The sequence below is a fragment of the Salvelinus sp. IW2-2015 genome, unplaced genomic scaffold, assembly GCF_002910315.2.
Source record: "Salvelinus sp. IW2-2015 unplaced genomic scaffold, ASM291031v2 Un_scaffold221, whole genome shotgun sequence".
Lineage (NCBI taxonomy): Eukaryota > Metazoa > Chordata > Actinopteri > Salmoniformes > Salmonidae > Salvelinus > Salvelinus sp. IW2-2015.
This window is the reverse complement of record NW_019942527.1, coordinates 70685-94679: the sequence shown is the minus strand read 5'-3', so window position 1 is coordinate 94679 and position 23995 is coordinate 70685. Positions and strand designations below refer to the sequence as shown.

The window sequence follows — 23995 nt, the reverse complement described above, 5'->3', positions numbered from 1 at the left end:
ATGTACTGTAATTTCAATAGCTCAGATTTTATTGAGCATATATGCCATTTCAAGTATGAAATTATTCTGTGCCGTTTCTGGAATGGTCTAGGAAGACGAGGATCATTTTATAAATAACAAGGAACTAGATCAGAAAACAACTCCAGTGATGTATGGAAACAATCATAGTATTGAATAGTAGCTAAATGTGGCGCATCTGGCTGAATAGTAGACAGCACAGACCATACATCTCCCATTTTTAAACAACTGAAGGAAAAACACTTTGACCAAAGGTCAAATAGGGTTGAGTGAATCCTAATGGCTGTAAATCTGCAATAAATAACTTAAAAATGGTGGCCCAACCTTCCAAATTGACATATTAAGTCGCATATCTCTTTTCACTATTTCCTTGCTTATGACCCTCACAATTGATTCACAAATAGAGGATGACCATTGCATTGTTACACAGGGGGGTAAAAAAAATTGTAATCTGGACAGATCTACTTCAATATGCTGACGTTTTTTTTCTCAAAACCATTTTCCTTATATACATAGTCATTCTCCTTATGTAAACACATTTCATGATGGTGTAAGAACAAGACACATGTACAACTATTTATACATTTTACAAAGTCACAACATTTTCCCATGGGGTGCTCTTGATTGTTCAATATCCCTAGTAGGCAACACCAGAAGTGAGAAAAGAGTGATGTGAGATAAGGTGATAATACAGACAAAAAGTAGAAAATGAACATGAAAATGGTACTCCTAACACAGTAGCAGTAGTTACTGCCTAATAGACAGTATTTATAGTCATATTTCTCAACGTCAATTGCATATATAGGTAAGAAAAGGCTTATTTCATTATTTACAGAAAGCAATCAAATAGGCAGGGCATTTACAGTGTTTGATCCCAAGTACTGGAATTTTGCTCGTAGGTTTTTTACCAGACTACTCTCAATCTTTTTGCCTGAAGTCAGTGCAGACCTCTTGGCACAGTACTGGTAGTCGAGGCTTTTCGAGATTTTAAGTTTGGTCTTTCCTTTAGCTCCTTGTTCCTCCACTCTCGCCTTCCCTCCAGTCTCCTCTGGCCCATCGCCAGCAACCCGCTCCACTATAATAACCTTGTGCTCGTTGGGCAGGGTAGCCTGACCAGCTATGTAACAGCTCCTCATTGTCTCCTGAAGGTTCTGCAGCTCCTGTAGAGGCAGTGTTCCTAGCAAGTGATCAAAAGAGTGCCACCTGCAAAGTGGTGGCTGGGGCTGAGCCTCTCCCACAGAACTCCCACCCTGGTGGTCCATGGATGGCATAGTCTCAAGTGAGTCTGTTAGTCCACTGTTAGTGTTTGTGGAGCAGTTGCAGCTGGATGAGTAGCCATTGGGGCTCCATGAGGTACTGAAGCCCTCAGTGCAACTCTGCATCCTCTCTGGGACGGAGCAGCTATGGCTGACAGGTGATGGGTGGGAGGAACCAGGGTCCAGCCTGTGGTTAGTGTATTTGGAGCGCAGCTCCTGGACATCTGGCCAGTGGAAACTCTGTGTCTGCACTGGGCTGTGAGGACTGTTGGGACAGGGGGACGTGACCCGTGAGCTAGCCCCAGAGTTGAGACTTGGGACTGGGCTTGGGGTCCTCCGCTCATGCACGACCACCTGCTCATTGGATTTGAGTGACAGTGTCAGGTTAGGCCTACCTGCATACACAGAAAGACAGGTCAGAGATAAAGGACAGCAGCTTGATCATTTTAGCTTTGCAGATTAGAGTATCATATCAAATCATAATGGATCAGCAAAACATTAAAACAGATCCCTGACAGCTTACCCCAGTCTCTCCTTTGGACCTTCTCCTCATAGACAGCTGGTAGGTTCTTAAGGGCAAGGTGGTTCTCAGCCTCCATGTTTCTCTGCCTCACCACGGGCCTGCTGTTCTTGATGCGCTGGCTGTACTGGCGGGCCAGTTGGAAAACCTTGTTCTTCATCTTCTCCATATCCTGCAGAATCAGGTCCTCTTCCGCCCCTGAACGCAGGCTGATGATCCTGGGGAGGGGAGCTCTACTGACTGTGTCTCTCTCCCAGGACTTGGGAGTCTTATTCTGGCAGGACTCCTGCCCTGAGAAGGGGTCTGGGGAGGTTGTGATGGGTGATGGGGATTCCTCTGAGACAGCATCCATGTCTGACTCCTCCAGGATCCTCAGGGGCTCGATATACTCAGCTTCAGGGCTCTCGCTGCTGGTTCCCCCCTTCCGGGATAGATGTGATCTGGGATGGACAATGTCCTCTGTACCCTGGATACCCTTGGGTTTCCCAAGGCTCCCATAAACCTCCTCCATCTCCATGTCTTGCCACACTTGGACCATGTCCAAGGATGGTCTGAAGAACTCATCCTCGTCTCCAACAGGAACATCATTGACACTCTGGGACCTGGGCTTGATGTCTGCAGCTTTTTGTGGCTCCAGCACAGGGGTATTATTAGTCCTCTGCTCTTTTTCTAAGCCAGGAAGGTCGAACACTGACCAGGATGTGGGCCGGTTGTTCGGGGAGACCTTGCTGTGCCCTGGAACCGCTTGGTCCTGGGGTTTGCTGTTGAGCTGCCGGCTCAGGTGTCTGACCAGGCCTGCAGGAATATAGGACAGGCTCTCCCTGCGCTTGATGCTGAAGCTGGCATCCTGGTGCTCTGCATGCTCATAGTACCTCCTGATTTTGTGGATGAGTATCCGGTCCTGCTTGGAGAGAGTGGATCTGCGCTCCACCTCCATGAGGTCATCTGGTCTAGGGGCAGGCGTATAGGTGTTGCCTTTCAGGAGCAGTGGGTGCTCTGGGGTGGAGTTAACCAGGGTCTGGACCTTCTCCTCGAGCTCGGTGTTCAGACAGGGTGTGCTGCTGCTCTTGCTGCCCAACTGAGGTGAGGGGTAGCCCAGGGAACACAGGTCCTCTGAGACCACCAGGCTGCCGACAAAATGCTCAGTGATTATACTGCCCTGGTACAACACAGAGGCAGGCAGGATGCGGCTGGTCTCAGTTCCCACCGCCGCACCAAACTCTGAACATTCTCCATTTGTCACTGATGAGTTCATCTCATCCTGTTGGACAGAGCAGTCACTCTCCTCTTCCTCCCCTCCCGCTCTGTACCTTCCCTCTTCCTCTACTCCTCCCCCGATACCCCTCTCAGGCTCCAGTGTCTGAGACGTCTCAAGCTGTCTGGGAGGCAGGGTCGGCGAAGCATCAGGACCTGTGCATAGGGGTGGGTTCGCCTCACTCTGTTCCATCACTAATACCTTAGAAGCACTGCTTTGAGGAGGCACCTCCTCCACATACACCTGGATAGGGAGGAAGGAAGAGTGAATATTAACATCAGGATGGAATAAAGCAATATGGATATGATAAGTCAACAGGTAGTTATAAATCACCAGTCATTATCTGACATTGGATCAATGAGCCAAAGTCAAAGTCAAATGATCAGGTTAAATCTGCTACAGCAGCCATGATCTCTGATCCACGTCTGGTAGTGCATGGCGTCGAATATTCTGACTACATGACAGAGTCACAGTAGAATGTGTAATAAAACGTTCAGAGCATTTTGATTCCATTTGTATCTTTATAGCTAATTCATCACAATTGCCACCGGCCATTTCACACGCCCCTGCTGAAAAATGTAGCACTTTAAAAAACGTTTAACAGTTTTAATTTCACAGATTTGAACGCAGTGTGAAGTTATAACAGACTAATTTCCAGCTGCAGTCTGGCTGTGGCAGAATGTGTGTGTGTTAAGGAATGCAGTGGGAGCGTCGGGTAGGAAATAAGGGAGGGATCAAAACAACTTGTTACACTCGGCTTGGAAGCAGACAAGAGCACCCAGGATCTATCAAAATGTTCCCTCTGACCATGAGAGATGACAGGGGGCAACAACATGGAGGGAACATTCTCATTTACAGGGTATAAATACACAACCCCCTAGTTGTATTAGATCAGAACCGAACCATTTTGGGCCACCTACCAGTCTTCCCAAATTCCCATCCCCTCAAAAGACTTTTCTGTTAGTATCCCCTATATTTGAGATACAGTACAACAAAAGAAAACATTCATCCGTTCAGAATCTCTTGAAGCCTAGTCTCATGTGACAGATTTGGTTCAACTTTGACCCAGCCAGTCCAAACTCTTCATACCTGGTCAGTGAAGGTCTCCTCTGTAGCAAACTCGCTGATCTCCTGGGCTGATGTGTCCTTCCTCTCCCCCATTGGTGCCTTCTTAACTACAACCTCATAGTGTTCTTCATCCTGGGGTAGCAGAACACAACATGAAAGGAACTGCAGCATGCTTAGGGTGAACACGGGGTCTTAGATGGCCAAATCCATACAGTGAAGAATCACAAGACTTTTCTATCATCTGGTTCCAGACACAAGCTGGGCAGCACTGATTTGCATTTAGTTGTAACGCACCTGTGTGACAATACATTATATAGACAGCTGCCATTCATATTACAGGATGTTCAACATTCAAGCCATTTTAATGCCATTGTAGCAATTAACCCTAATAAAGCTCCTCTTTAGTTTTGGAAAAATCAAAAGGGAAACCTAACTAATGTGAAGACCAAAGCACATATTATCCTGACTCCCTGATTTGACAGCCAAATTCACCTTTGAAGTCATACATCAGCTCTGTGGATCCATTGACTCAATGCAAATGCACCCATCAAATACGCACAAGGCTAATTGCTAACTTGTTTTCTCTACAATGTTGATTTTCAAAGCAAATTGTGTCCCATGCGCTGAATACAACAAATGTAGACCTTACCTTTTAATGCTTCCTTACAAGCCCTTAACCAACAATGTATATCAATGATGTATGTATAGATCAATGATGCCGCTCTTGCTGCGGGCGATTCTCTGATCCACCTCTACGCAAACACCATTCTGTATACATCTGGCCTTTTTTTGGACACTGTGTTAACAAACCTCCAAATGAGCTTCAACGCCATACAACTCTCCTTCCTTGGCCTCCAACTGCTCTTAAATTCTAGTAAAACTAAATGCATGCTCTTCAAATTGATCGCTGCCCGCACCCGCCTGCCCGACTAGCATCACTACTCTGGACAGTTCGGACTAAGAATATGTGGACAACTATAAATACCCAGGTGTCTGGCTAGACTGTATACTCTCCTTCCAGACTCATATTAAGCATCTCTAATCCAAAATTAAATCTAGAACCGGCTTCCTATTTTGCAATAAAGCCTCCTTCACTCATGCTGCCAAACATACCCTCGTAAAACTGACTATCCTGCCGATCCTTGACTTCGGCGATGTCATTTACAAAATAGCCTCCAACACTCTACTCAGCAAATTGGATGCCGTCTATCACAGTGCCATCTGTTTTGTCACCAAAGCCCCATATACTACCCACCACTGCAACCTGTATGCTCTCGATGGCTGGTCCTCACTACATATTCGTCACCAAACCCACTGGCTCCAGGTCATCTATAAGTCTTCGCTAGGTAAAGCCCCACCTCATCTCAGCTCACTGGTCACCATAGCAGCACCCACCTGTAGCACGCGCTCCAGCAGGTATCTCTCACTGGTCATCTCCAAAGCCAACACCTCCTTTGGCCGCCTTTCCTTCCACTTCTCTGCTGCCATTGACTGGAACGAATTGCAAAAATCACTGAAGTTGGAGACATATCTCCCTCACTAACTTCAAGCATCAGCTGTCAGAGCAGCTTACCGATCACTGCAGCTGTACACAGCCCATCTGTAAATAGCCCATCCTACCATCTACCTACCGCATCCCCATATTTTCTTTTCTGGTCTTTTGCACACCAGTATTTCTACTTGCATATCCTCATCTGCACATATATCACTCCAGTGTTAATTTCTAAATTGTAATTAATTCACCACTATGGCCTATTTATTGCCTTACCTCTTTACCCCATTTGCATACACTGTATACTGATTTTTATATTGTGTTATTGACTGTACGTTTGTTTATCCCATGTGTAACTGTGTTGTTTTTGTCGCACTGCTTTACTTTCTTGGCCAGGTTGCAGTTGTAAATGAAAACTTGTTCTCAACTGGCGTACCTGGTAAAATAAAGGTGAAATAAAAAATTTAAATAATATTTAAAAATGCAGTTAAGAAAATAATATTTTACTGTGTTACTTTTTATTTCATTTAGTAAATATTTTAACCAACAATGCAGTTCAAGAAATAGTTAAGGGCTTGTAAGTAAGCATTTCACGGTAAGGTCTACTACAACTGTTGTATTTGGCGCATGTGACAAATAACATTTGATTTACTAAATAAACTAAAGTAAAAAAAGTATCACGATAAAATAACTAAGCTATATACAGGGGGTACCAGTACAGAGTCAATGTGCAGAGGTAATATGTACATGTAGGGGTTAAGTGACTATGCATAGATAATTAACAGCAAATAGCAGCAGGGTAAAACATGGCTCTTATGGCTTGGGGTTAGAAGCTCTTAAGGAGCCTTTTGGACCTAGACTTGGCGCTCCAGTACAGCTTGCCACGCGGTAGCAGAGAGAACAGTCTATGACTTGGGTGGCTGAAGGTTTTGACAATTTTTGGGGTCTGTAATGCTCCGCAACACACGAGAGAAAAGCATGGTAGTGTGCGCGTTAACCATTAGGGCTGGGAACTGCCAGAGACTTCACGATACGACATTATCACGATACGACATTATCACGATACGACATTATCACGATATGACATTATCACGATATGACATACTCACGATACAATACCTATTGCAATTCTCACAATTCTATATGTATTGTGATTCAATACTATGATATGATGTTCCAAACATATTGCTCACTATATGTCTGCTGCAGAGAGACAAGAGAGCATGAGAACATTTGTTTTGATCAGTCATGGAAATAAACGTGCTGATAACATGTTGGCTCACTATTAAAAAAAGAGATGGAGAACAAGCTATAGGATGAAAAATACCAGAGTTTTGGTGCAGGTAAAGCCGACTAGCGCTAGCTAAGGCTACCTAGCAACAATTTAATTAAATCGATACAGAGTCAAGTATCAATATAATATCATCCAAAATTCTATTACGATGTAACTGTTGATTTTTCCCACCATCATTATTAACCATTCCATTCTAAAAACCTCAAATTCAAACAGGCCTTTCAATAGTCACATTTTCCCCAACATTCAATGAAGTCACAAACATGATGAATTATAAATCTGATCTGCAGTGACCAGATTTCCATGATACTGATTGTTGTTACCATTCCTGGAAGGTTTAGTCCATGCAGTTATTATGCGAGTGTGAAAACCAGAAGCATTCCATGAGTACGGCAAATGGTAGCTGGGTTTTAGTGAATTGCATCAAGGCTGAGGTAAACAGAGAGGGAGATGGTTGATTGGCAAGCCAGTGAAATTGCAGAGGAAATAGGAAACCCCTTGGTGGCTGTGAGCCTCACCGTTGTGAACCGAGCGGAAAGTAAAGCCCTGGCCCTATAGTGCCAGCAGGAGATGGCAAAGTCGGCTACCTGGTCATCCTCCATCAGAATATCATCTGTGTTCATCTCCCCCTTCTCCTCCTCAGTCTCCTCCTCCTGCTGCTCAGTGCCCCCCTGGCAGGGTAAGGACCCTGGCTTAGGGTCCTCACTAGGACTCAGGCCACAGGAGGGTATCTCTGGAGCAGCTATCTCCTCCTGGGCTCCCAGCACACCAGGCCTCTCAGCCTCACCTAGACTGGAGCCCAGCATACTGACACTAGCAGCTGGCTGCAGGGAACGCCTGTCCCCCAGAAGAGCACCTTCACTGTCTGCGTGCTGTAGCTTGAAGTCACAGAGAGTTGAGGTGTTATTGCAAGGCCAGCATAGAGATGTTCCTTTTTAATGTAATTGCAAGGTGTTGAAAAGAATGGTATCAATGTGACTGCTTTAGCACAGCGTGAGATATGAAGGTACAACAATGTGATCATGCCAAGCTAGCATGCTGTGCGCCCCACATTGTGGACACATCACTAATCAACAAAACCCTGAGACCGAAACCTCTGCCTTTATTAACACAATATGGTTCAGCCCATTATTAACACAATATGGTTCAGTAGCAATTCCTCTATTCGGGTTAATTTCTCTCAGCAAGGTTTTTTCTGCATTTCCTTTCAGAGTCAGTGTCAAACCTGTGAGAACAACATCTCACTGAACCACATTGAACGGAGTCAACCGATTTCTCTTTTCTGCACAGAGGAGAAAAAACATGGCAGGGAAAAATGTACTTTCATCATTGGGAAGCTTACCTTCAGAATGGCTGCAAGTCAGGAGAAGATAATGAAGAGGAGAAAATAAGAGAATGTCAACAATGCTGCCACAACAAGAAAGTAGAATTATATCACTGTAAACACACTAATAATATCTGAAAACTGGCAAGTTAATTGGATAAACTGTGAATGAGAAATGGCTCCTTTCAGAGACTTAGAAATGAGGCAATTCACAAGGACAGTCCTCTCTGACTGAGGAAGATGAAGAACAAGAAAATTACGTCATTAGGTTTGTAGCTAACTTGATTTGAGAGGGCGTAAAGACGTCAGAGAGACAAGACAGAGGTACTTAGTTTATCCCTTTGTTGCTCTCTATTTAAAAATCAGCAGAGATAACGAGGCTGACTGCACAGCCATGGCAGACTGACTGGGGAAGACACACGGACAATTTCCTCCAAAATCCATTAGTTTTTAATATAACCTAACCACACTTATTTATTTCCAACTTATTGCTGCTCTTCATATAACCATAATCACCTCTATCTCCCATCACTGCCCTTTCATTGCGGGTCAATTAGAATGCATGAGAGCAGCGCGAGCCACAGATCTAAAGCCAGGACTGAATTTGACTATTGAAAAGAGCTCCTGAATGACAAAGCCTTTCAGTAATATGGCCCATAATTAACATCTAGGACAGAGGGGGGTGTGGGGTTGAGAGAGGAGTAGGGGTCTGGCCTTTTGATCTGGCTGTCCAGGGGTCCATCTACGGCAGAATGACAGCATGGGGTGAGTACTGAGACTCAGTATCTGGTCTCAATCTTCATTTAACGTACAAATCTCATCATGATAATGAATAGCCTCTAACAGGGACCTCTTTAACAAGTTCGCAATGATAAGTAAATTAGTGGCATCCCTTTTGCCTTACCTTTGGTTGTCCTTACGATCTCTTTCCCTGGTTCTAAAATGTAAAAAAGACATAGTTGAAGCATAGTGAATATATTTGTGGCAAACATACAGTATTCTCATGGACTGATATCACAAGCAATGAGCTTCTGAGACGCAACCAAAAAAAGGAGCCTCGTTAAGAATAGTTTCAGACTGTAGAACTGTGGGGTAAGTGGAACCAATCGAGCCTGAAGAGATGGCTTTGGTGTTGTAAAACAAAACATTGTTTTACCATGTGCAGGGGGGAGGGAACTAACTCACCTGATGTCCTGCGTCCGGGTCTCCCTTCTGCGGAAAAGTCTTCAGCCCGGCAGGATCCAGCCTTCTTCAGCCTCTCTGGGCTGTAGCGGTACTTCCCCGACCCTGGGTCTGCACAAAGCACAGCAAGCAACACCATCACTCAGTCACTACCGCTCACTCACTCAAAACCAGGTCAGTGAATTAAAGAAATCGCTCTACTCTTCAAATGGGGACGCAACAGTTAATAATTGTTCCATATTTCCAGTGAAGTGATCCGCTTGCACTCAATGACAGCCTTTTCTGTTGCTTTGTTAACAGCCACAGCTATGTTTAGTGCCTTTACCTTTTATTCATATGAACCATATTTATCTGGAATACTCACAGAGAGAATCCATTTCGAGGATGGCCTCTTTTACCTGGAAGACAGAAATCAAAAGAAAACGGTAGAGTCATTTTTATTAGACTTCAAATTTACAAATGCAGCATTGATATGTTTATTTTATTTTTTAAAACAAAGAACAGCTCCACCCCCCCACCCCTACTATAAGGTGCATAGGCCTACATGTAAACAACGAACGTCAGCATGTCATAAAGGAGATTAAATGGAGATACACACAAAAAACATTTTATGCAGAAGTGTGTTAACAGACTAATATTTTTTTTTTTGTCATAATATAAATATATAATAAGAGAAGTATATAATATATAAGAAGAGAATATATAAGAGATAACAGTAGTAGATAATTGAATGAGAATCATTTATTTGGGTAATCTTACTAGTCATATTAGAAGGAATAGTATATAGCGCCATAGATGCAGTCTAGGTCAACATCTTAAAACTGTATGGGAGTCCAGTCATAGAGGTTAAAGCTAAATGTAATTGTTTATATTTAAGCGTGGTAATTGTTCATTCAGTAGGAAGGGTAGAGAAATCTTCAAATAATGAAATAAAGGGTTGTCAAAGAGAGTACAATTTATCTGTTTATCCTCTTAAGGTGAATGATATTTTCTAATTTAAGAATAAATATATCATCTTAGAGCCATACAGCTAGGGAAGAAGGGGCTGCGGATTTCCAATTCAGCAGAATCCTGCCACGAGCCAGAAGAGTTGTGAATGCAATAATATGGAGTGCTTAGACAATATACGAGGGGGGGGTCTTCTACAGCTCCAAAAATAGCAACATAGCTATTCAACGTCAACCATCTCCCTAAGATACGGTGACAAGATTTCAGAAGACGGAAGTCCAGAAAGCTTATCCATTTGGAGAAAGACCAGGACGCGTGTTAGGTTTGCAGAAGATTGAGCACAGCATTCACATTTGTCCTCTATATATCAGGGTATATGTCTGCTAGTCTGGACTTGCTCATAATGAACTCGAAGGAGCACCTTGAACTGGATGAGTCCGAGTCAAGCACAGGAAGAAGACGAGTTTACCCTTTTTAATAGCGCTTTCCCACCAGTTTAAGTTCTATATTCATCTCATGTTCCCACTTCTCCATAGTTCTGTTAAGGCTGGTGTTGCCGAAGCACATAACATACGAGTAAAATGTATGAGATGAACCCCTTCTGGCTAGATTTAACATTTTAAAGCAGTTTGTCTCATGGCAATGCCTCCGGCAGGTTGGGGAAGATCCTTCAAAGTCAACTGTGATTGATCTTATTTTAACGAATACGCCAGATAAATATGTTCCTACTGGCGTCTTCTTCCAAGAGATTAGTGATCATTGCCCAGTTATGTGAGAATAGAAAAAATATAAGCCTCGCGCCATTACAAAGAGGAAAGTGAGTCCACACAATCATTATTCTAGTGACCTTGATTGTATTTCAGCTATCCCTGAACCCGATTTAGCTTTGCGCCTCTTTGCAGATGTCTTCAATACCATTGGGAATAATCATGCTCCCTTCAAAAAAATGAAGGGTTAAAAAGGTAGATTCAATGCCTAGTACACGCCTATAATTATCAAAAGTCATTCATAAAAAGGGATGATGCTTGGGTCAAGGTCAGAAACACAGGCTCAGGCCTGTCAGACAAGATTTTAAGCAACTGAGGAATCATTGTGTAAATTCTAAATCTGATTATTACAAAACTGCTCTTTCAGATTGTAATGGGAACCTGGCTAAATTCTGGAAAACTGCCTCCTCTCTGCCACAACAAATTCCTTCATACACTGGCCTCATTACAGGGGGGAAAAAATGCCGTAATTGATGCATTTAAATCAGCGGGCTCTATTTGGAAGAACGTCTAAGCCTATTTACAAAGATATTGGGCTGGATGCTGATAGGGAAAACTTGCTGAATGATCAGAGAAATTATTCTAGCAATAGACAAGTGATGCTAGCAATAGATAAGAAATCCACTGAAGCCGGCAATTGGATTCTGGTCTGCTTAAGTGTGCAGTGCCCATCATTGTTGCCTTAAAAAAAAAAAATCGTAGTGATTTTAATAATGAATTATCGCCTTATTTCAAGGCTTCCTTGTCTAGCTAACATTCTTAAATCATTCGTAAATGCACAACTTTGCAAACATTTTTATCAGAGAAATGTACATTACTCCTTTGTTTACAAGGCCCTACTTCATAAACTTCTGTTGAAGTATAGACACCTAAGTTGCCTAACCCAGTCACAGGATTGGTTAACTTAAGGTTTCTAGGGTCTCCACCGAGCTAGGTAAATTTGCTTTTAAATGTAATGCACTGTATTGCTGGAACAAAATTCAAAATACATTTTATCTTGATGTTCTGGTGCCGTTTGTGCAATTTAACGTATTGATTGGGGACTTATTTGAGGAGGAATGCAACTGTTTTTCGGGTTGATTTGTGGTGTTTGTTGTGCTTACCATGATTATAAAAGTACACAAATTATTTAAAAATAGTATTATACAGAGCACATTTGGAAAGGAGACCTACGTCTCAATGTCTTCTCTTTCAAAATAAAGGTTAAGTAAATACAAAATAAATTAAAGTATAAGCAATATAGAAGCTTGTATAAGTGGCAGGGAACCATTTGCTATGGAATCACTAAACACCTTCAAAAAAGTAGCAAGTTTATCAGATAATGTTTTGTAAAATTCTGGGGTAGCCGTCAGGAGCTTTGCTACTCTGCATTTACCAAAATTATTCTCGTAATTCTTGCAATGTTTTGCGTCAGATGAGCTGATTGTAGGGGCATTTCAGTTTGCCAAGAAGGAGTCCATTTTAGAGGCAGTGAGTTGGGGATTCAGATGTGTAAAGAGATGAATATAATGATAAAGGTTTTGTTGATATCGGAAGGGGTCGACAACAAAGTACCATGGGCATCTTTAATATGTGGAATGAAACGAGAAGCTGCATTGCATTTTATCTGATGGGCTAATAGTTGACTGGCTTTGTCACCATACTCATAGAAAGAACCTTTGGACTGTAACAGCTTTTCAGCTTTGGATGTAGCCAAATGATCAAATTGTGCCTGAAGATCATTGCTTTTTGTATAGCTGAGGATCTGGGTTTATAGCATATTGGTGATCTAGGTCTGAAATATATGTGGTTGTATATATATGCGCTGATCTCCATTAGAGATCTTCATGCTTTATTAAGAGTGGCAGAGTAATAGTTGATATTTGGAGACTAAAAAACCCTCGACCTAGTGAGATATACACTACAGTTCAATAGTTTGGGGTCACTTAGAAATGTCCTTGTTTTTGAAAGAAAAGCAAATTTTTTGTCCATTAAAATAACATCAAATTGATCAGAAATACAGTGTAGACATCGTTAATGTTGTAAATGACTATTGTAGCTGGAAACGGCAGATTTTTTATGGAATATCTATATAGGCGTACCGAGGCCCATTATCAGTAACCATCACTATTGTGTTCCAATGGCACGTTGTGTTAGCTATCCAAGTTTATCATTTTAAAAAGGTTAATTGCGCATCAGAAAACGCTTTTGCAATTATGTTAGCACAGCTGAAAACTGTTGTAATGATTAAAGAAGCAATGAAACTGGCCTTCTTTAGACTACTTGAGTATCTGGAGCATCAGCATGTGTGCTCGATTACACGTTCAAAATGGCCCGAAAGAAAGTACTTTCTTCTGAAACTTGTCAGTCTGTTCTTGTTCTGAGAAGTGAAGGCTACTCCATGCGAGAAATTGCCAAGAAACTGAAGACCTCGTACAACGCTGTGTACTACTCCCTTCACAGAACAGCGCAAACTGTCTCTAACCAGAATGGAAAGAGTGGGAGGCCCCGGTGCACAACTGAGCAAGAGGACAAGTACATTAGAGTGTCTAGTTTGATAAACAGACGCCTCAAGTCCTCAACTGGCAGCTTCATTAAATAGTACCCGCAAAACACCAGTCTCAAATGTCAGTGAAGAGGCGACTCCGGGATGCTGGCCTAGGCAGAGTTGCAAAGAAAAAGCCATCTCTTCAGATTACCTCAACAAATTGACAACTAGAATGCCAAAGGTCTGCAAGGCTGTAATTGCTGCAAATGGAGGATTCTTTGACGAAAGCAAAGTTTGAAGGACAATTATTTCAAATAAATCATTATTTATAACCTTATCAACATCTTGACTAGATTTCATATTCATTTTGCCAATAATTTCCATGCATGTTTTCATGGAAAACAAGGACATTTCTAAGTGACCCCAAACTTTTGAATGGTAGTGTACACGGAGGAGACTTAATCAAGCTAGTCATCTTGACTACTTTGTCTCTTGCATCAAAAGGTTAAAAAAGTTTTAATAGGAGAGAATGCAATCGGATCATCATTGACCTTCACATAACTCTTACAGAATTTCCATGTGGACAGGGATATTGGAAATGTAATCAAAGTTTACTGGAGGATAAAATAATTTATAACTGAATTTTTCCAGAATAATATAGGTTCAGCAAATATTGTTTGGGATACCTTTAGGGTTGCACATTTTGGGGAATATTCAGAGGTGGAAACTTTCCGTGGGAATTAACGGGAATATGGGAATTAATATTAATACCAATTTGCATTGATATATTTACCATATCATGTGGAGACAGAAACATAAACCTTTTACCTTATAAGTAGACAATTGCAAATGATTAAATCCTTCAAAGAATTAAAATGATCAATTTAGTTACAAATTGAACTTTAATTAAATGGAGTTGACTCTTCACATGGGATGATTTCACTGAACAAAAGGGAATATTGAATGATCCATCGCAACATACATCTGTAAAAATGATAGTCTAGAAACTAAAGCTTTGGTTGTCTTCCTCTCAGGCTTCCCTGGACCTCCTCAATGTCCACCTCTTGAACATCAGACTGAGGCCTCATCTTCACTGTCACTTTCCAACCTTGTTGAGGATGGCTCGTTATCAGGCTCAAAAAGCCAAAAATTTGCCCAGATGGCCACCAATTTATCAACCCTTGTACAGGTCAGCCTGTTGCATGCATTGGTGTGTGTGTGTTCCCAAACAAGGACCAGTTGTGCTGAGGCGGCTGATGTTGGTGGGATTTGGAGGATGGAGGCAACAGGGGAAAGAGCCTCAGATGCACAAAGTCCCTTCCGCCAGGTGGCTGATGAGATATGTTGGCACGACTGCCATATTGCTCCATCCCAAAGCCCTTGCTTGGAAGTGTACTTCGCCAGATTGCCAAGAACCTTGCCCTCATCCAGGCCAAGGTCACAAGACACGGTAGTGATGACACCATAGGCCTTGTTGATCTCTGCACCAGACAGGATGCTCTTGCCAGCATTCTTGGGGTCAAACATGTACGCTGCGGCGTGTATGGGCTTCAGGCAGAAGTCTTCATGCTTTTTTATGCATTTCAGTACTGCAGTTTCCTCTGCTTGGAGCAACAGTGAAGTAGGCAGGGCAGTATGGATTTATTGTCTTACATCTACAAGCAGAGTCTGAACATCAGACAGGATGGTATTGTCTCCCTCAATCCGTGCAATGGCTACTGCTATAGGTTTCAGGAGTTTCAGGCTGCTTACCACTCTCTCCCAAAATACCTCATCCAGGAGGATCCTCTTGATGGGGCTGTCCATATCGACAGACTGATATGGCTATTTCTTGGAGAGACTATTTCCCCTCCAGGAGACTGTCAAACATGATGACAACACCAAAACCAACAGGTGTTGCTGGGAAGCTTCAACGTGGTGCTCTTATTCTTCTCACTTTGCTTGGTGAGGTAGATTGCTGCTATAACTTGATGACCCTTCACATACCTAACCATTTCCTTGGCTCTCTTGTGGAGTGTATCCATTGTTTTCAGTGCCATTATGTTTTCAGTGCCATGAGGAGCAGATTCAATGCATGAGCAGCACAGCCAATGGGTGTGATGTGAGGGTAGGACTCCTCCACTTTAGACCAAGCAGCCTTCATGTTCGCAGCATTGTCTGTCACCAGTGCAAATGCCTTCTGTGGTCCAAGGTCATTGATGACTGCCTTCAGCTCATCTGCAATTTAGAGACCGGTGTGTCTGTTGTCCCTTGTGTCTGTGCTCTTGTAGAATACTGGTTGAGGGGTGGAGATGTAGTTAATTATTCCTTGCCCACGAACATTCGACCACCCATCAGAGATGATTGCAATACAGTCTTCTTTCTCTATGATTTGCTTGACCTTCACTTGAACTCTGTTGAACTCTGTATCCAGCAAATGAGTAGATAAAGCATGTCTGTTTGGAAGGGTGTATGCTGGGTCGAAGAACATTCAGAAATCTCTTCCAATACACATTGCCTGTGAGCACCAGAGGTTAACCAGTTGCATACACAGCTCGTGCAAGACATTCATCAGCATTTCTATGACTACGTTCCGCCATTGAGTAAAGAAAACAACTTCTGATTCGAGGACCATGAGCTGCTGCTATCGATAATGTGTCCGATTCATCATTTTGACCTCGAATAGAAGTAGAGGGACTTTTGTCAGAGGTTGCTTGTTGTGAGCGCTGAGGGAACTTTACGCACTTAGCCAGATGATTCTGCATCTTTGTTGCATTCTTCACATATGATTTGGCACAGTATTTGCAAATGTACACAGCTTTTCCTTCTACATTAGTTGCAGTCAGATTGTGCCCGTGGCATTTTCCTGTAAAGATTAGAAAAAAATGAGTTAAAAATAATACAATTCCATGTACATATAAATAGTTGACCAGTTAAAATAAACAACTCCTTTCTAAGATAAACGTTTTAAAATGAAACATGTATGGAAGCAGGTGAATTAACACTCAGTTAGCAGGCTCAAGCAAGCCAAAACCCACATGGTAGGTAGCAAAAACTAACTAGCAGAAATTGTTAACAAGTTAGAAATGATTTAAACACACTTTGCTGTAGGCTACTATTTACTAGTTAACAAAAAATCATGTATATCATGTATAAAATATATTCACCCCACCCAGGATTGTAATCAAAACTTACCAGAAAGCATGTAGTCCTTGCCTCAGACAGTGTAGTAGTGTGGGCTCAATAGCATCTCATCCTGATCAGACAGTTTTTTTTTTTTTTTTACATGGATGATACATTGGAGATAATATAGGACAACTACTAGAAATAATAGAACATCATGAAACATCTAAGAAGACAGGCCTGGTATTTAAAGCGAAATTTGAAAAGGCCTTTGATAAAGACCGGATTTTATTTATAAAAATGCCTGGATTTGTTCAATTTCAGTGATTCTTATAAAATGGGTAAAAGTAATGTATAACAACCCCAGGTGTAAAATAGTAAATAGCGGATATTTCGCGAGAGAGTTTTGAATTGTCAAGAGGAGTTAAAACAAGGGTGTCTGCTGTCACCATATCTATTCCTTAAGGCCATCGAAATGCTAGCTATTAAAACTTCTTATGGATGAAATCCCGTTAACAGGATCGATTTGACAACAGCCAGTGAAAGTGCAGGGCGCCAAATTCAAACAGAAATCTCATAATTAAAATTCCTCAAACATACAAGTATTATACACCATTTTAAAGATAAACTTGTTAATCCCACCACAGTGTCCGACTTCAAAAAGGCTTTACGACGAAAGCATACCATGCGATTATGTTAGGTCAGCACCTAGTCACGGAAAAACAGCCATTTTTCCAGCCAAAGAGAGGAGTCACAAAAAGCAGAAAGAGATAAAATGAATCACTAACCTTTGATGATCTTCATCAGATGACACTCATAGGACTTCATGTTACACAATACATGTATGTTTTGTTCAATAAAGTTAATATTTATATCCAAAAATCTCAGTTTACAGTGGCGTGTTATGTTCAGTAATGTTTTGCTTCCAAAACATCCGGTGATTTTGCAGAGAGCCACATCAATTTACAGAAATACTCATCATAAATGTTGATGAAAATACAAGTGTTATACATGGAATTAAAGATATACTTCTCCTCAATGCAACCGCTGTGTCAGATTTCAAAAAAGCTTTACGGAAAAAGCACACCATGCAATAATCCGAGTACAGCGCTCAGGCACCAAAACAAGCCATACCAGATACCCGCCATGTTGAGGAGTCAACAGAAGTCAGAAATAGCATTATAAATATTRACTTACCTTTGATGATCTTCATCGGAATGCACTCCCAGGAATCCCAGTTCCACAATAAATGTTTGTTTTGTTCGATAAAGTCCATAATTTATGTCCAAATACCTCCTTTTTGTTCACACGTTTAGTTCAAAAATCCAAATTCACGACGCGCAGGCACACTTAGTCCAGACGAAAAGTCAAAAAGTTCCATTACAGTTCGTAGAAACATGTCAAACGATGTATAGAATCAATCTTTAGGATGATATCATAAATCTTCAATAATGTTTCAACCGGACAATTCCTTTGTCTTTAGAAATGAAAAGGAACAGAGCTCGCTCTCACGGCATACGCGCATGACTGAGCTCTTGGCATTGTGCCAGACCTCTTAGTCAAACAGCTCTTATTCGCTCCCCCTTCACAGTAGAAACCTGAAACAAGGTTCTAAAGACTGTTGACATCTAGTGGAAGCCTTAGGAAGTTCAATCGGACCAAATTTTACACTATCTTGGATAGGCAAAGACTTGAAAACCTACAAACCTCAGATTTCCCACTTCCTGGTTGGATTTTGTCTCAGGTTTTTGCCCGCCATATGAGTTCTGTTATACTCACAGACATCATTCAAACAGTTTCAGAAACTTTAGAGTGTTTTCTATCCAAATCTACTAATACTATGCACATCTTAGCTTCTGGGCCTGAGTAGTAGGCAGTTTACTCTGGGCACCTTATTCATCCAAGCTACTCAATACTGCCCCCCATCCATAAGAAGTTAAAATCAGATCAAATAACAACAGAGTATTAGAAATCCAAGGCTTTAAAACAAAAAAGGTGTCCATGTATGCCAATGACTCAAGTTTTATATTTAGTCCAGAATTGTATGGGAAGGTCTGCTCATTCCAAGAGTACAACCAATTGATTGCAGCATTACCCCAAAACTGGAGGCAGGTGGCAGGGAACTGGTCTGTCTGCCCAATGTAAAGGATCAAAACTGGCAGAGGAATAAAAATAGCATAAATAGGAAAGTGTACCAGTTTCATATGAGGACCGGGATGTTGATAGCTGTGCCATACAGATTGCAAAATAGTTGGGATGAGCTTTTTGATGTACCGAATCCATGGTACAGGGTGTATGAGTTGATATATAAACGACGCAAGATTCAAGACTGTGCTTTTCAGCTAAAATTATTATATAGAATTCTTGCCACCAACAAAATTTTGAATATTTGGGGCATTCAATCATCAAAGCTCTGCAGATTTTGTTGTGAGGATACAGAATTAAGACCATTTATTTTGGTATTGCCCTCAGGTAGCCCGTTTCTGGTCTCAGATTCAGGAATGGCTGAAAATGCAGAACATTGATCTAAAATTGACCCTAGAAATAGTACTGTTGGGAGATATGGCGAGAATGCGTCAGTCAATTAATGATATACTAATATCTTAGTAAAAGTATTTATCTTAAATTTGCAATCTGTAGATTCTATTTGATAGATTGAAATTGTATGTTAAACATCACTGCATAGTTGAAAGATATTTGTAGCCAGATGGATAATGGATGTTGAACAAAATCTGTTGGCCATGGCCATTATGGTTTTGCAACGCTATCGAGAGTAGCTGATATTGGGGCCAAAGCAGCGTCTATTGTCCCATTGAGTTCTGAGAATCATGAAGCAAAGTTTGTCAAAGACGGTAGGTAGGCCTGGTGCAGAGTTTGTCATACTAGTCTCTTCCGCCATAGGTACTGTGGGTGAGTTTCGTTCGGATTTCTCTTGTCTTTGGGACGCAGTTTATGAGCTATTTTCAAGTAAGAAGTTGCGTTAGACCTTAGAAAAGTTAGTGAACTAGAAAATGTATATTTTAACTTTGTTGAAAAGAACAGAACCCACCCTCACATACAACCTTCATTCACATGTTAACCCGGAAGCCAGAGCATTTGTTTAGGAGGGATTAGAGTTGGCTGGTGCAAGACTGTGGGCTACTTGACAGGAGTGGAGAGGAAACCCTTGTCGCTATAGGTTTACCTTCTGTGGGACAATGGTGTGGTGGTTCTCTAGAATCAGTTTCTTGATATGATGAGCCCAGAGGCACTTCTCCTCTACAGTCTTGGCCTGAAAAAGACACTTGTCAATTATACTGAGCTCATACAGAACTACTCTTATTACAAGAGAGGATGGGCTTATGATCCACACTCACCTGCACAATGTGAGGCTCCTTGGGATGCTTGAAGTGGATCACACTGAAGTGCAGGGGGTCCTTGGCGCTGTCAAGCAGCATCAGGGTAGAGCACTGAAACCACAGGGAGCAACGTTACGCCAACCTAACAGAGCAAGCTCATGGTATTTGGGTTAAGTTCCTCTACTTTTTGTTCATTACCAATATGTGTGTCTTGTAGACATAGTGCTCTCCTCTCTTCTTGGTGATGAGGAGCATCTTGTCAAAGAGGAACAGCATCCTGGTGTTCTTGGCACGTTGGACCTGGAAGGTTCCCTCCAGCACCAGCTCTCCATACGTAGTGAGGTCAGGACCCTTCCAGTTGATCAGGAGAGACTGGATCTCCTGCACACACACACACACTCCTGATTGTATCTAGGTCTCCTAAACATAGTCTGGGTACACAACACTGACAAAACTGTACATGAAAGCATGCACAAGGGGTGCAAAGTCTGAAGAGAACAGTATTTTTTTAATGCGACAACAGAAAACAACAAGTAGGCCAGGAACCAATGGGCAGTGAACTCACCATGAGGCATAAATTTAAACAAATAGAAAACCCAGCAGACACTGTGGCCCTGTGGTAGATTTATTGAGTCACAACGAGGCCCCAAATCCCTGACCAAACTAAACAGAGGTCGGGGAGACATGGAGCTTTGAGCCACCTCGGAGGCTTACTGATCAATACCACACGGAGCAGGTTTACACATTTGCTTTGGCCAATTTTTTTCTAAAGATTTAGGCTTCAGCAAACGTATTAAGGTTGATTATGGAAGTTAATGGGCTGCTTTATTGGAACAACAAAGACTGTGCAACTAAACATTGTTTTTTTTAATAGCCTGCCCCCACACAGTACAGTAAACTCAGTCAGGGAGTTACTGTGGGAGCAGCAGGAGAGCAACCTGGAATAGTTGCTGGGTGACTAAAAGGATTCCCCATCAACACAACCTCTGTCAAGACAGACAGGATAAACTATGAGCAGAGCAGAAGTAGCTACACTTCATTAACTGATATAAAACCTATTGAGAAACAATCACATACAAAATTAGCCCAATTAGATACACTATATAATGATGCAGGTGTAACAATAGTGGAAGGTGGAAAGGGGTGGGTCAAATTCCATTCACCTCTCCCTGAGAGTAGCCATACTGACCTGCAGCCTGACAGCGTGCTCGTGTTTCCTCTTCATGTCATTGATGTACCAGGCCACCCCGGTCATGGTGTCAATGGCCTCCTGCACCACCTCATAGCCCTCCTCCTCAGGGTCAAAGTGCTTGGCGATCTCCTGTTAGAGGGCAAACAGCCAGAACATGAGGAATCAAGACCTCTGGAAAGAAGTTGAATGTGTTGTTGTATGCTATACAATGCTCTACCATTGCCATCTTACCAGGTAAAAAAAATAATTAATTGGCCTCCTGTCAAGGGACCCCACAATTAACCTGCAATTGCAGAAGTACAATTCTATACAGCTTACTTAGACCATCTCCACCCATAGAAAAGGTAGTATGCAGTGAGGACCAGTGTACCTGCAGAAGCAGGTGGTATTTGAGGATCCTCTGGACAGGTTTGAGCAGGTAGGACCCCAGGGGGAGAGAACGCTTGAGGAAGGCCTGGCGATCCCTGAAGAACATGGCCAGAGTCTTACTCCTCATGCAGTCGGTCAGTGTACCCACAGAGCTAGAGGGAACACAAGTCAATGGATCGTATCATATGACTTCCATTGTTATTTAAGGTTACAGATTCTTAACATGTCCCCCAAAGGTTTCAGAAAACCTTTCCATTCTTCTACTTACTTGGGGTAGTTTGTGCAGTACTGTGTATAGATTTCAAAAGCGTCACACTATAAAATAGCAAAGGGAGGAAAAACACAAAACCAGATCAATAACACTCCAGCCTGTCCAGCTTCCCGATGATAGGTATCAATTCAGTCTGTGTGAGTGGCCTCCTCTCACTTTGTCTACGAAGCAACTGGCCACAGCAACCGGGTCATTCTCACACATGTCCAGAGACTGCAGCAGCTCACTGTGGAGGAAGACAGACCGACGCAAGGCTAGAATAAGGTTTAGGTCAGTGTAAACTACATTCAGGTACTATGTTATGTATGCTTATGTTTTGCATGGCTGAATGCATTTGTTCTGGTTAACCTCATTCTGCCCAAAGACTCAACAGGGTCAGGTTTCCCACAGCAGAGTGGACACAAGGAGAACAAAAAACATAAAAAGGAGTACAAAACCAACTTTTTTTCTTTTTTTTTAACATGGTCACACACAAAATCAAACATTTTCATAACTTACAACAAACACCCTTCAGCTGCATGGGCTGACGAAATAAAGGAACATAGCAATATGTCAATATGCTGAGTACAATGGTTTGTCTTTATACTTTTTTGTTTGAGGTTTATTTTTGCCTGAAGACAAACATTTGCTTGACAAATCATGAACAAGTTCCAAGACATTCTTTCATCAAGCCAATATGTGGCCTATAGTGGCAGGGAAACATTGTTTCTGTTTCAGGGATAAAATAAGATTTCAGTGTGATAACCTTTACAGAGACCTGACCCTGAAACGGGAGCAGTACTGTAGCTTTAATAATAGCATGACTCAGAGGCAGTCACTAGTCAGTCATGCACATCTATAAACTGAATGACAAGTCTAGGACCGCCTGAAAACCCTGTGTATGAAAATGAACTGTATTACAGTCTGCTGCATGAGACATTCATTCTCCAATACAATGATAAAAGAGAATGCCATTTCACATCTCCTCAGAGGTTCATACAGTTTCTGCTTGAATTAATATGTCCTCCATCACCTGGGAAAAGTGCAAGAGTTGCACATGTTTTCAAACCAGTGCTTTAAAAGTATGCTTGGCTCTTGCGGATCAGCTCACCCTGGGCACTTCCTGCTAAATGGCACGACTCAGTCGCAGAGTTTAGCCGAGATGATGGGAAGTGTAACGCTGGCAATGGCACGCATCACCAGGCTGTAGCAGCCATGTCTGGGTCAGACTAAATCTTAATAATCCAGTCTAACTTCATTTACTTTATAAAACAAAAGCAAACTCCCCACTCCAGTGTAACACATTGTATATTGATGCTGTAGTTGAGCCAGAGGGATGTACATGAAAACTCCCCCTGCTTTAGATGTAACAATGACTAATCAAAACCTTTATTTTAGTAGTCTACACTGGTGGAAATCTCATACAGTTGAAGTCGGAAGTTTACATACACCTTAGCCAAATACATTTAAACTCAGTTTCACAATTCCTGACATTTAATCTTAGTAAAAAATCCCCGTCTTCAGTCAGTTAGGATCACTACTTTATTTTAAGAATGTGAAATGTCAGAATAAGAGCAGAGAGAATGATTATTTCAGCTTTTATTTCTGTCATCACATTCCCAGTGGGTCAGAAGTTTACATACACTCAATTAGTATTTGGTAGCATTGCCTTTAAATTGTTTAACTTGGTTCAAATGTTTTGGGTAGCCTTCCACAAACTTCCCACAATAAGTTGGGTGAATTTTGGCCCATTCCTCCTGACAGAGCTGGTGGAACTGAGTCAGGTTTGTAGGCCTCCTTGCTCGCACACGCTTTCTCAGTTCTGCCCACAAATTGTCTATAGGATGTCGTGGAAAATTGCAAGATTATGTTATAATGCTTGTATTGCATTATAATGGTTGATTTATTCGACAGAATAGAGTATTCCGTTAACTATTGTGTGTGTGTTCTACTGAGGATGGGCCTCTATGAAATAACACTGACAGAGGAGATTTACGATGTCTTTGGGTGATAAAACCTAAAGAGCATTCCAGAGAACATGAGCTAATGGTTCTGTTCTATACCGTACCAGGGAGAGACGGTTCCAGTTTGGAGTAGGGGGGCCAGACACTGGTCTTTACAATGAAAACTGTTGACACAGCAGTAACTGTCTG

The 23995-nt window shown here is 41.9% G+C and overlaps 1 protein-coding gene across 1 annotated transcript in view; it reads right to left on the bottom strand.

The window, feature by feature from the left end:
- Positions 1-6: 6 nt before the first annotated feature.
- The window catches only part of LOC112068198 (pleckstrin homology domain-containing family G member 3), a 63941-nt gene continuing 39952 nt past the window's right edge, over positions 7-23995 (bottom strand). The window contains exons 5-20 of the mRNA XM_070438069.1: positions 22020-22089; positions 21861-21907; positions 21594-21744; positions 21221-21352; positions 20230-20412; positions 20050-20142; positions 19878-19964; positions 9774-9807; positions 9413-9520; positions 9132-9164; positions 8246-8256; positions 7422-7775; positions 5513-5608; positions 4139-4249; positions 1798-3292; positions 7-1669 (exon numbers count right to left, since the gene is read on the bottom strand). Of these exons, the coding sequence (XP_070294170.1) occupies positions 861-1669; positions 1798-3292; positions 4139-4249; positions 5513-5608; positions 7422-7775; positions 8246-8256; positions 9132-9164; positions 9413-9520; positions 9774-9807; positions 19878-19964; positions 20050-20142; positions 20230-20412; positions 21221-21352; positions 21594-21744; positions 21861-21907; positions 22020-22089 (3814 nt within the window). The 3' untranslated portion in view covers positions 7-860. The remainder of the gene's footprint in view (positions 1670-1797; positions 3293-4138; positions 4250-5512; positions 5609-7421; positions 7776-8245; positions 8257-9131; positions 9165-9412; positions 9521-9773; positions 9808-19877; positions 19965-20049; positions 20143-20229; positions 20413-21220; positions 21353-21593; positions 21745-21860; positions 21908-22019; positions 22090-23995) is intronic.